Source organism: Panthera leo, chromosome F2, assembly GCF_018350215.1.
Source record: "Panthera leo isolate Ple1 chromosome F2, P.leo_Ple1_pat1.1, whole genome shotgun sequence".
In the NCBI taxonomy this organism is placed as follows: Eukaryota; Metazoa; Chordata; class Mammalia; order Carnivora; family Felidae; genus Panthera; species Panthera leo.
In genome coordinates, this window is record NC_056695.1 from 83,161,934 (window position 1) to 83,174,743 (window position 12,810).

General features: G+C 45.7%; 1 protein-coding gene across 3 annotated transcripts; it reads left to right on the forward strand.

The window, feature by feature from the left end:
- The first annotated feature begins 7,025 nt into the window (after positions 1-7,025).
- On the forward strand, positions 7,026-12,524 carry CF2H8orf33 (chromosome F2 C8orf33 homolog). 3 transcript variants are annotated; one of them, XM_042924142.1, is made up of 6 exons: positions 7,026-7,209; positions 7,298-7,343; positions 7,461-7,639; positions 7,870-7,954; positions 8,157-8,303; positions 8,655-9,072. In XM_042924142.1, exons 1-6 carry the CDS (start codon positions 7,204-7,206, stop codon positions 8,792-8,794), a joined length of 603 nt encoding a protein of 200 aa, XP_042780076.1. In that variant the 5' UTR covers positions 7,026-7,203; the 3' UTR covers positions 8,795-9,072. The 3 variants fall into 3 exon arrangements, 2 of the variants coding, with proteins under 2 accessions (XP_042780076.1, XP_042780075.1); XR_006198463.1 differs by adding an exon at positions 11,599-12,524 and having other exon boundaries at positions 7,096-7,343; positions 8,655-9,061; XM_042924141.1 differs by having other exon boundaries at positions 7,096-7,343.
- Positions 12,525-12,810: the final 286 nt, after the last annotated feature.

The window sequence follows — 12,810 nt, forward strand, 5'->3', positions numbered from 1 at the left end:
TCTTTAGAGAGTTGCGAACTGTCACATGGCGGAAACTCATGAAGAAAGGAAAAGGATCAGAGAAGGAATAAGTGACAGTGAAACAAAATCTTTTATTTTTCTTATTCCCGATTATTCTGAAAGATTATTGTTTTTCAAAGTAATAATAGCAACGATATATTAGGTTATTATAGCACATGGATGAGTAAAATGGAAGACAGCAATGTCATAAGGGATGGGAGGGAGGAATTGGGAATACTTGGTTGTAAGTACCTATGCTACCTATGAAGCAGTATAGTGTTACTTGAAAGCCGGCTCAGATTAGTTCTACTAGATATATTTGCTAGATATATTAATATCTATAATATAGATATTAATATAGATATTAATTCTACTAGATATTAGTAGATATTAATATAGATATTAGTTCTACTAAATATATTTGCTAGATATATTAATATCTATAATATAGATATTAATATAGATATTATCTATAGATAATAATATAGATATTAATATCTATAATATAATTAATATACTAGATATATTAAAATATTTTCATTTATTTTTTTTTATTTGAGAGAGAGAGCGAGTGGGGGAGAGGGCAGAGGGAAAAAGAATCTTGAGCAGGCTCCATGCTCAGCGTGGAGACTGAAGTGGGGCTCCATTCCATGACCCTGGAATTATGACCTGACCTGAAATCCAGAGTTGATGCTCAACTGACAGATGCACCCAGGAGCCCCCTTTTTTTTCTTCTCCCCATGCTATATGGAGACTTATTTAAAACCTGAGGACACAAAGTTTAATGTTTTGTATTTATTTTTGAAGGAGAGAGAGAGAGAGACAGCATGAGCAGGGGAGGGGCAGGGAGAGAGGGAGACAGAATTCGAAGCAGGCTCCAGGCTCTGAGCCGGCAGCACAGAGCCCGATGCGGGGCTCAAACCCACAAATTGTGAGATCATGACCTGAGCCGGAGCCGGACACTCAATGGACTGAGCCACCCAGGCGCCCCGTGAGGACACAAAGTTTAAAAGTAAGAAGATGGTGGAATGCCTAGGTAGCTCAATCGGTTAAGCGTTCAACTTTTGATCTCAGCTCGGGCCCTGATTTCAGGTTTGTGGGTTGGAGCCCCATACTGGGCTCCACACTGGGTGTGGAGCCTACTTAAAAAAAAAAAAAAAAAAAAAAAAAGATGGAAAAGCTATCGAAGCTGTATAACTTAGAGATAAAGCAATCTTTTTATTTTTTTAAGTTTATTTATTTATTTTGAGAGAGAGAGAGAGAGTGTGTGTGCACACAGGGGAAGGGCAGAGAGACAGGGAGAAAGAGAGAATCCCAAGCAGGCTCTGCACTGTTGTACGGATCCCGATGTGGGGCTCAAACTCACGAACCAGGAGATCATGACCTGAGGTGAAACCAAGAGTCAGATGCTTAACTGACTGAGCCACCCAGATGCCCCAAGATGAAGTAATCTTTAAGATCAAGGTATTACTATAGATAACAGAATGCCATTAAATAATTCTGAAATGTTTATTTAATCAGGAAGACACAAATATTTAAAATTCACAGAATAAGAGTTTCAAAATGCTTCAAAATTAGAGAATCATAAAGAACAATACACATACCATCATAGTGGAAGGGTGTTATATGCCTTTTTCAATAACCGATAGACCAGACAGACAAAAAAAAAAAAAAAAAAATCTAAGGATTGAGGGTTTTTTTTTCCCCTCCTGACACCAACTATGTGGTATCCTCTCCAATACCAGCTAGACTCCTATAACTCAACTAAATTTCGACACTTAACTACGAGAGGTAGAGCAGACCACACAGGCTAAGGGCTCAGCCCACAAGACTTCCCACACTAAAGATACCAGTCACAAATATCAAGTGCCAGGGATACTCACACTTCTGTGTGACTGAGTTATGAAGTCAGGAGTTCCCACAACCCCCGCCCCCAAGCTCAACAATTTGCTAGAAGGACTTACAGAACCCAGGAAAATGCTAACTCATGATTACAATTTATTATAAAAGATACAAATCAATAGCCAGATGAGGAGGTATGGAAGGGAAGTCTGAAAGGATCTCAAATGCAGAAGCTCTGTCTGTGTGGAGTTGGGGTGTACCACTTCCCAGCACATGGATGTGGTCACTAACTTGGAAGCTCCTCAAATCCCCTCCTGTAGGGGTTTCCATTGAGGTCTCATTATGTAGGCATGAGTGTGGTCATTGATGATTGGCTCAATCTCTAGCCCCTCTCTCCTCTCTGGAGGTTGGGAGATGGTGCTGAAAGGTATAAGCCTCTAATATAAGCTTATTATTATTTTTCTGCTGACCAGCTCCCATCTTTTTTTTAATGTTTATTTCTTTTTGAGAGAGAGAGAGAGAGAGAGAGAGAGAGAGCACGTGAGTGGGGGGAGGGACAGAGAGAGGGAGACAGAGGATCCGAAGCAGGCTCTGTCCTGACACCAGAGCGCCTGGTGTGAGACTCAAACTCAAGAACCGCGAGATCATGATCTGAGCCAAGGTCAGACACTTAACTGACTGAGCCACCCAGGTGCCCCTGACCAGCCCCCATCTTGAAGCTTTCTAGGGGCCCACAAGAATCATTTCATTAGAACAAAAGATGCTCCTATCATCTTTATCACTTAGGAAATTCCAAGGGTTTTAGGAGCTCTGTGCCATGAACCAGGAACAAAAATCAAATTTTGTTTTTATTATATACATGATTTGTGTCCCACTTTGAATCCTAATAGCAACTAAACAATAACATATGCAGGATTAATTACCCCCAAATGTGAAAGGTCTTTAGGGAGGAAGTTGTAAAACTTTATTGAAAAATATTATAGAAGATTTAAATAAATGAGAGGTATACAAGAGTCATGTAAGATTCATGACTGTTTACTACAGAGATTCAATCTGCAACAAAATCTTCTATAGAATTAATTTGAACAAAATCCCAAAGGAGTTTTTAGTAGAAACTGACAAGCCAATTAAAAAATTTATATGGAAAAACAAATAGTCAAGGTGCCTTTGAAGCAAAAGAAAAGGTGGGGTTTACCTTATTTAGATCAGACTTACTATAAAGATTGGTAGTGAGGGGCTCCTGGGTGGCTCAGTCAGTTAAGCCTCCGACTTCGACTCAAGTCATGATTTTGTGGTCCCTGAGTTCAAGCCCCACGTCGGGCTCTGTGCTGACAGCTCAGAGCCTGGAACCTGCTTCCGATTCTGTCTGCCTCTCTTTCGGCCCCTCCCCCACTCACGATCTGCCTGTCTGTCTCTCGAGAAGAAACATTAAAAGAAAAAAAGATTGGCAGTGAAGCATAGTGGCATTAGTGTGGGGATGTACAAAAGGTCTAATGGAACACAGTGAAGAGCTCTCAAATACACCCCACATATGTGGAAATGAACTACAACAGATGGACGCTGCAGATCTGAATTCACAAATGAGGGTAGAAAAGCTGATTATCCCTATTTGAAAAATAAAACTGAATTCTACTTTACAAAAGACACAAAAATCACCCCAGACTAAAAATTTGAATATGAAAGGTAAAGCCATAAAACTTTTAAAAGAGGAAGTTAGCTCTAGGTTCCCAGCTTAACAAGAGGTTCTTAAGACACAAAAGGGGAAAACAAAAAGATTGATACATTTAACACTGTTAAAAATAAGAATTTCTTTTCATCAAAGTACACTATAACAGAAGTGAAAAGACCCTACAACTCACTTTTTCCACTCCTGGATATATCTTAGAGAAATTCATTTTTTTTTAAATTATTTTTTTAAATTAATTTATTTTAGAGAGAGAGGGAGAGAGAGCATGCATGTGCAGGGAGGTGCAGAAAGAGAGGGGGACAGAGGATCCAAAGCAGACTCTGTGCTGACAGCAGAGAGTCCCATATGGGGCTCGGATCCACAACTCGTGAGATCACAACCTGAGCTAAAGTAGGATGCTTAACCAACTGAGCCACCTAGGTGCCCCAATAAATTCTTGAACACAGGATACATACAAGAATATTCCTAGTGCATTGTTTATAATAGCAAAAAAGTGTAAGAAGCTCAAATGTTTATTGTTGGGTTTCCTTATTCGGTGGAGTATTATCATCAGTGAAGACAGTGAACTACAGCTGTCTGTACACAGCAACATGTGTAACCCTCACAAACTTATTGAGAAAAACAAGCTCAAGAACACATATAGGGTGATTTAATGTATGCAAAGTTCAAAGCATGCAAACAATGTTGTTTAGAGATACATATTTATGTTACATAAGAACACAGGAGTCCTGAAAGATTGGTAATGTCTGTTTCTGCAACTGGGTGGTAGGTAGATGCATTTTTATGATTTTTAACTTCAAATATGCTTATATATAGTTAGTCTTCATTACTCTGATTCCATATTTGCAAATTCACCTCGTTGCTAAAATCTACTTGTAACCCTCAAAACCAACACTCACACTTTCACGGTATTCATGGACATGCACAGAGTAATGAAAATCATGTGTTCCCAGCTTAGGCTGAACAGGTGACACTCTGCTCTCATACTGTAAATCAATGTCCTTTTCATAGTATATTCAATGGTACACTTTTTGTATTCTTGTGCTTTTTGGAGGGGATTTTACTGTTTAAAATGGCCCTGAAGCATAGTGCTGAAGTGTTGTCTAGTGTTCCTAAGGTGTGCTGTGCCTTATGGAGAAAATACTTCATTCAGGTACTAGTTATACCATGACCATGACCTCAGTGTTAATAAATCAACAACATATACTAAATATATGTGTTAATGTATATTAAATGTGACTTTAAATAGAAACATACAAGGTGATGTATCAATCGATTGATGAAAATGTTGTGACTGGAGGTTCCCAGGAACCCAACTGTATTTCCCCTAGGAGCAATGGTTCAGTATTCACAAATTCAGCGTTCTCAGATATTTTATAGGACTACCTTGGATGATAATTGACTGCATATGAATATTGATATTTGCAGGTATGAAATTTGTAATAGATTTTCTAAAGAGGCTAGAGGAGTAGAGAGAGGAAATATGGTTTTGGTGGAGACCAGTGGAACTTATCTATTCAAGAGATAGGAAGTAGCTATGGTGATGGAGAGTGAAATGTTAGGAGCGGTTGCTAGAGTGGTTGTGGAGGTGTAGATAAGTCAGGAAGAGGTAGCTGAAAACTTGCACTTCCTTTTATGAATCCTCTTTCCGTGTCAAGGTGGGAGGTGGTGGAGAGATTTGGAGACTTATTGACATGGAATGCTGGGTCCTCTAGGCCTTCCTCTCTGAAGTCCTTCAAGGACCTGCCTTCTGGGGGTTTGGGGGTTTGAATAGGTGTTGGTAATGCCAGGGAAGGAAAATGAAGTCTCTGTGCAGGACAGAGGGGTTGCAGGGGCCTGTAAGAAGATGCTTAGAAGGCTGGGGGCTCAGTGGGACCACAGCAGAGTGAGGTCTGGAAAAAGTTGCCTTTGTATGATTTGAAGGGCATGTGCTGGCTGGAAGTCAGGCAAACAGCTGTCCATGTCAACTAAGGAGCTTGGACTTCATGCTGGAGGAAATGGAAGATTTCCAGGCAAGAGAGTAATATAGTTTTTGTTTTAGAAAGTTCACTCCCACAAGATGCTTCAGAAGAGACAAAAAGGGAATGGAAGTATAGAGATTAGCAAGGCCTGGATTGAGGTTGTTCAGGGCAGAGATGGTCTGGGGCGGGGGCAGGGGTGGGGGAGACCATTTAGGAGATCAACTGATAGGATTGGGTGGCTGATTGCATCTAGGGCTGTGGAAGAGGACAGTCTGCTGTGAGGATTGTGCTCAATCACAGATGTCTGGGCTGAGAAGGCTTTCTGGAAGAAGCAGTTCTGGGCCAAATCCCACAGGCTGATTCACAGCCAAACAAGGCAGTAAAAAGTCCCTTTGGATCTGGAACCCACTCACCGCCAAAACCTCCAGTCTCCCAGGGCTGAGATACATCCTGACTGTGGTAGTTTAAAAAACATGTCTAAAAGTTTTTGAAATTCCTCCTTTCAAGAGTGGTCATGAGAAATCCTGAGTTAGAACCACACAGCTATGCTGTTGCTGCATTCCTGATCCTCAGAAACTCTATGAGATAATGTTTACTGTTTACAATCTGCTAAATTTTGTGACAACTTGTTATGCTGCAATAAATATCTGTGATGACCAAACTCCTACCCTTTGACACCTCTCAGCCCAGGCAGGCAGCAGTTCCCATTCACTGGGTCAGGAAACGACGCTTTCTACCCTGATTTCCCTGACAGGAGTCATAAGACAACACTCACGACTCCTGTTCTCCTGAAGTTCCTAGTTCCTCTTGGTTGTGGAGGTCTGCTAACGACTGTGACCCCAGACAGGGAGGAGGCACCCGGGTCTCTAGTGCCATAAGGTGGAAGGACTGCCCTGGGCAGAAAGCGAAGGGCAAGGTAGACTGTGGGGTGGGATGGGCCTCCCTCTGCAGGCCCCCCCCTCCCCCCCCCCCCCCCCCCCCCCCCCGCTCCCGTGTTCACATCCAGACCACCAGCAAGTGCGCAGGCTTTCCCCTCTCAGTTTCTGAAACTCCTCCACATCCCCAGGCTCACCTGCCCCCAACCCGTCCGGCCTTCGTCACAACACAGCAGAGTGATCTTTAAAATACACATCTGAGTAAGACCACATCACTCCTCGGATGAAGGTCTCTCAATGGCTTCCCATTGCGTTTAGAATAGAGGTGGACTGCGGGCTATCCTACGGGGTCTATGACCAGATCTCGCACAACTCCGAGCCCGCCTAGCAACACGGCCCCAGCTCCCCGGCCTCCTTCTTGGCTACTCGAACAGTCCCGCCGGCCAGGCACAGGCTGCTCCTGGGAGGTTTTTGCTGACCGCTCGCCGTCCTGTTTCGGGCCGCTATTGACGGCGCTTCTCTGCCCGATGGTTTTTCTCTCCGCACTAAGTGAGCTTTGAGAGCATTCCCTTGCTTCAGGCGTTGTCCTTTCACCCAGAGTGGTGCCTTCAACGTAGTTAAGTGCCACGAGAGCGCCGTCCAGAGGCTCCCCTTCCGACCTTTCCTAGGTTCCCTGCGGCCGAAGCGCCGCGCGCTCCCCCGCCCCCAGTGCGTCCAAGGCACCGCCCACCGCGCCGTCTGTGCCCAGCGGAACTCTGCGCCGCACACGCGTTTCCGCAGGGGGGATTTCGGCCTCGGACCTCAGGCCCCACGTAGTCTCCGGCGGCGACTGCGGCGCATGGCGGTGAGCTGCGCGGTGAGACCGCAGGGGTCCCAGGGACTTGGGCCGTTGGCGGCCCCCCATGACCCTTGTGCTGTCCCCCTTTCTCCAGGCCCTAGGACATCCTGCTCGGGAGACATCAGTGGCCGCAGGCCCAGGTACTGCCCGCGCTCCGCAGCCCGCGGCTGCCTGGGTCGTTTCCCGGCTCCCCGGGTCGTTTCCCGGCTCCCCGGGTCCTTCCGCCGTAAGGTCCCATCCAGTTTGTCTCTGCTTAGGGCACTCCACACGCAGTGACGCCGCCGCCCGGGCGCACCCCGAACGTGGTGAAGGCGACGCAGCCTCTAAAAAGCAAAAGAAGAAGAAAACCCGGAACGGAGCCTCTGTGGCGAGTGGAGGCGGGAAGGTCTCAGAAAAGCCCTGCTCAGAGGAAGCGCCCCTAAGCGCGGAGGCTCAGGCAAGGGCGGGCCTCTGTCGGGGCGGGTGGAATTCAGCGCTGCATCCCGGGTGTGAGTGTGCTGGCGGGTGTGTGTAGTCTCGGTTTTTCTGAGTTAAGGCCGGGATGGGATGGGGTGGGATGGGATGGGATGGGGACGGAGGGTGGGAGGGAGGGGTGCCTGTGGGATGGGGCTAGAGCCCACGCTGTCCTGGTGTGGTCTCACAGCCACTCTCCCCGTTTCATCACAGGCAGAGCAGCTGGTCCGGGAACTGGCGTGGTGCGTGGAGCAACTGGAACTGGGCCTCAAGATGCAGAGACCCAGTCAGAAACAGAGTGAGGGTCTTTCTGTAGAATTGGGGGGAGGTGAACCATGATAAAGCTGTGGCCTTCAGGTGGTGCCAGGGGATGGAATTGTTGTCTTTCCTGTAGGATGATAGGCGGTCAGAATAGAGGAGATTCCTAGTTATTATTTATTTATTTATTTATTTATTTATTTATTTATTTATTTATTTATTTATTTATTTATAATCCGTAGAAGAGCAGGCTCTTGGGGCAATCCGAACCCTGCGTAGCGAAAGAACCCCCTTGCCCCGGAAGAGGCAGCTGATGCGCTCCTTGTTTGGGGACTACAGGGCTCAGATGGAAGCCGAGCGGCGAGAGGCCCTTCGGGTTCTCAGGACTGGTGAGGAGCTGGAAACTGGTTGATTTCAGGGGGTAGGGAGGAAAAACCTAGGGAGTGACTGGAAGAAAGCTAGAGTAACAGGGCTGGCAGGGGTGGAGAGAGGAGATGGACTCAGGGAGGCCTGGGAAAACATGGAGAGAGAGCTGGGTCCTCTCTGGAACACAGATGTCAGGCTTGGACCTGGGACACAGAGCAGCAGAGTTAGCACTGAATGTCTCAGTGATTCTAAGTGGAGTGTGATGATAATACCTACCCTAAGACTTTGAGAAGTGAATCAGTTGATTTGTCTTAAAGCACAGGTAATGTTAGCTGCTTTTACTCTGTTCTGATACTCTGTCCTCTCTCCCACAGCAGCCCGCACAGCCCAGGTGCAGCCTGTAGCTGAGGCCACCAGAAGGAAGAGCGGAAGGGTCTGCAGGACTCGCCAAGCAGGGGTAGCCAAGGCCACCCTGGACACTCCTGATGAAGAGTTCAGGTTCAATTTCTTTTAGCCTGTCCTCCATCCTGGAACAGTTCCCCTCCCTGGGGAGCATGGGGGTTTCTGTTGAGTGCAGAGCCTTTCTGGGAATGCACTGTTGGACAGATGTGGTTTTGTCCATGGTCCGTGGATCTGGTGCCATGGCTGTTGGACAGATGTGAGACCAGCATATTGAGCAAATTTCAGATAAGCACAAGACCCATTTGTAGGTTTTCAAATGAAATGTGCTTCCTGCCAGAAGAAGGAGCTCCATTCAGAAAAGCTTCTACAATAAACTGAAGTGAGTGTTCAGCATGTCGTTGAAAGAATGTTTTACTTAATCTTTAGCCTGACATTAAGCAGCTGTTTGTAATAAGGACAATGGAGGAACCTATATAATTGTTCAGTGGTGCTCACCTATAAAAGAACGTCCTGTCAAATGATGTAGTGCTTTATGCTGTAATATCACATTGTAGTAAGAAAACTATTTTCTGTACAAATGGATTAGTGAATTTGTGTGCTAATTATCTGTGTTAGGTGAATACAGATGAGGCAGGTGCCTGGCACTTCTGGCTCCAGGCTCACCACAGTGCGTGGTCCTTTGTATTGCTTTCATTTCTGAGCATGTGTCATCCTCAGGGAGCCAGTGTAGCTCCCAGAAGGGCAGATTTGTTCTTAGGACAAGAGAGCTTCTTGCCCTAACAATCCTGGCCGAAGACCTGGGTTGAGCTTCAGTAGATGACCTCTGCAACGTTTGGCTACTCTAAATGATAGTCCCAGTACTTCTGCATCAAATTGGGTGACTTAATCCTCAGTGGCTGTGATGCTGTCTTTGCTGGTGTCTCCCAAGCTTGCATCCCAAACTGGATAGATACCAGGAGCCCAACTGCCTATTCAGCATTTCTACTTAGATGTTTTGTGGGCATTTCAAACTTGACATATCCAAAACATTTATTGGACCCTACATCTCCCTTTGTCTTTTGCTTTTGAGTCAATGGCCCTACTGCCCACCTAGTTGATTAGGCCAAAAACCTATGTCATCCTTTCTTGCTTTCCTTCTCCCATACATGTGTTCTGTACTTCAGCTGGTATATGAGTTCTGTCTTCAAACTAAATTTCTAACCTTTTGTGCTTTCTCTCTTTACTGCTAGACATTCTAGTCCTGGCCCCAGCTCTTCCCCTGACTGCTCTGTGAACCTCCAGGTGTTAGTGTCCCATATATCACTCTTACCTCTTGTGTGTTCATTGTAGCCAGTGATCATATGTATTGGGTCCTATTTTTCTGACCTAGTGACTTTATTGTACCCAGAAAACAGTGTGAAAGCTGGTGGATGAGGCCCCACTTAGGGCCTGCACACATTTAGGCTTCTGACTTGTCTCTCTGATGTGGCTCCCTTTTCTTGTTCCCTCCTTGCCGGCTTCTTGTCTGCTCCTGCGATAACCAACTCAATCCTGCCTTAATGGCTTCAATCCTGATAGGATGTTCACAAAAAGTCCACTTACTCGTAGCAGGTCTTAGACTCTGGGGAAATATAGTGCAAGGGGACTGGGAAACAGGAAACATCTGAAGACCAGAGATGGGAGGGCACTATGTGGCCTCTGACTGGGCCATCAATCCTGCTTCCCTCTTAGGTCATTTTTCTACTCAGGGTGCTCCTCCTTCGGCTTATACCCAGCTATGTTCTTGGTAGTGTTTCATCCATGGCTTGCATGTTGGGCAACCACAGCTAAGTCACACTCTTTAGCCTGGCCTCAGTTCATCCATCTATAAGTGGGGTGGTTGTAGGTAGTGCTGGGTGAGGTTAACTGGAGCTTAACCTGCACTGCTCTCGGGTGTCAGTGTTCTGGTCTATGCAGCAGGCCCTGGTGTGTAGGGTGGGGGTCTCAATACCAGCTCCGAGGCTCTGCAGCCCATGTTTGGCTTTTCCCAGTGGCCTTTGCAGCTGCACTCACATGTCTGATACAAATAAATACCACTGGATGATGATCATTTGTTTTACAAACTTTTATCAGCACATGCTTAGTGCCTGACGGCTTGTTCCAAAGACTATATTCTTTCCAGCAGAGGCGAACCCTCCTCCTTATTTGAGTCCCATTGTCTCCTGAAAAAATGGAGGTGTATCACCTACCTACTGGGTGCCTGGACAGGATACACCCCAACCCCTGAGGTTTTGGAGGTCCCTTTAATGCACACTTGCAACTGCACATACCCCAGGTATCCTGGGACTCCCAGGAAGCCCCCAGCCTACTTTGCCCACTTGATGTGTCCCTGTGGGACTCACTAAAAGCTGGGCCCACCGGCCTGAAACCCCCTCCAGTCCTGCCCTTCCAGTCCTGGGCTCAGTTGTCCCCTCACTTCTGGTAATGTGGACCCCCTACATGGGGAGCTTCAGAAACAGGTCACACTCAGACCTTCTCCCTGTTGTTTTCCTTGGAAAGAAATGCCAGTTCCTTACAATTCTCAATAATAAATTCCAGAGGAGTAGAAGACAAAAAGCTGTAAACTAACCTTTAGAAATGCTAGGGGAAATGTAGAAAGACCTGTTAAAGATTGGAGTGTGGGAAAGACTTTTGTAATTGAGGAAAGCAGAGAAAGTGAAAACCTAGTGATAGAAACATGGTTCAAGAAGTGGAATGTAAAATGAGATCACTGCACACCTGGTAAGGGAAGATTTGAAGAATTTTATAATTGATTCCATATCTAGGCTCAGAGTATCTGTGTCAATGAAGCTGGGAGACCTTCCTAGCCAGATTACAGACTCACTTGGATCAGGTAGCAGATGGAAGTGCCAGAATTAGATGCCCCATGACACTAATCAACACTCACTTTTATCCCAGGTGTGAACCTGAAAGCCAAGACCACAGTGATGGTTTTGGCCAAAACCATGGAAAGACCTACAGTAAGCACACCCTAAATGTGGATTGCCACAGGATGCAGGTGGCTGTGTTGGGGACCAATGAAGAGTAAGGAGCAGAGGAAGCACAGGGTGAAGGAGGTGAGCAGGATGTAGCTGAGGGTTTGTTGATGAACTTCACTATGGGGGTTTCTCAGTGCCTCACAAAGACCCCAAGTATCATAGCTGTGAGAACAGAGGAGAGAGTTGTGTTGGCCAGAGCTTTCCTCAAAAACCAGAAAGGTCACAGCCTTTGGGGCAGGGAGGGGTGGGGGGTGGCAATCTCTCTGATTCTTTCCAAAGTGATTGGATACTTCACATAGTGGTCTGCACTGATGAGAAAGCAGAAATGTAATGTCTCCGTTTCGGTAATTCTTACACATTTCTATTGAAACAGTCATATTGGAACGTTTGGACATATTTCTCCACGCAGCTACAGGGAAGGTCTTTATGCATAATTTTAGATTTACATTTCTCATTCCCTGATGATTTTATGCAAACAAACAAACAACCCCCCCCCCCCAAACCCCTCTATTCCTCTTCAGTGTACAAGGGAGCTATTTATTTTGTTGTTTCTCAAAGGGAAATTATACTAGATTCTTAGATTTACAAATATCATTTCTCCTGGTTATGTCTTCAGTATGCATGGTAATGTTAATTGGTTTTTAGAAAATCCCTCCTAACTGAACATTGATGATATGTGAGAGTTATTGGTTTTATTAGGTTCAATACTGGTGATGAGAGAGCGTGGGGCAAGCTGAGGGCAAAGTCCAGGCTAACAGCACCACCTCTCCCCCCCAGGTGGGGTATTCCTCGGACACTCCTGGCTACCCAAGAACAGAGGAAAGGGGTTTAAGTGCTTGCCATGGTGATGTGGGGAACAAAGGCAAGTGAAAAATTAAATTCTCTTACTGCCTATAGCCCACTGACAAGTCCTTGAAGCTTGGCTGTCTTGATGATGGCACTTTGCTAGGGGCAAAAGAGAATCTTAGCTTAACATTATCCCAACCTTGAGGATCCCGTAAGTCTACTTTAACATATAAAAATTCCTTTGGAAACTTCCTTTAGCCCAACTCTCCCAAGATACATACTGCAATCATACTCCAAGCTTATGGCCCTTGATATACATCTGAAGGGTCTCATGATTGAGGTTTTA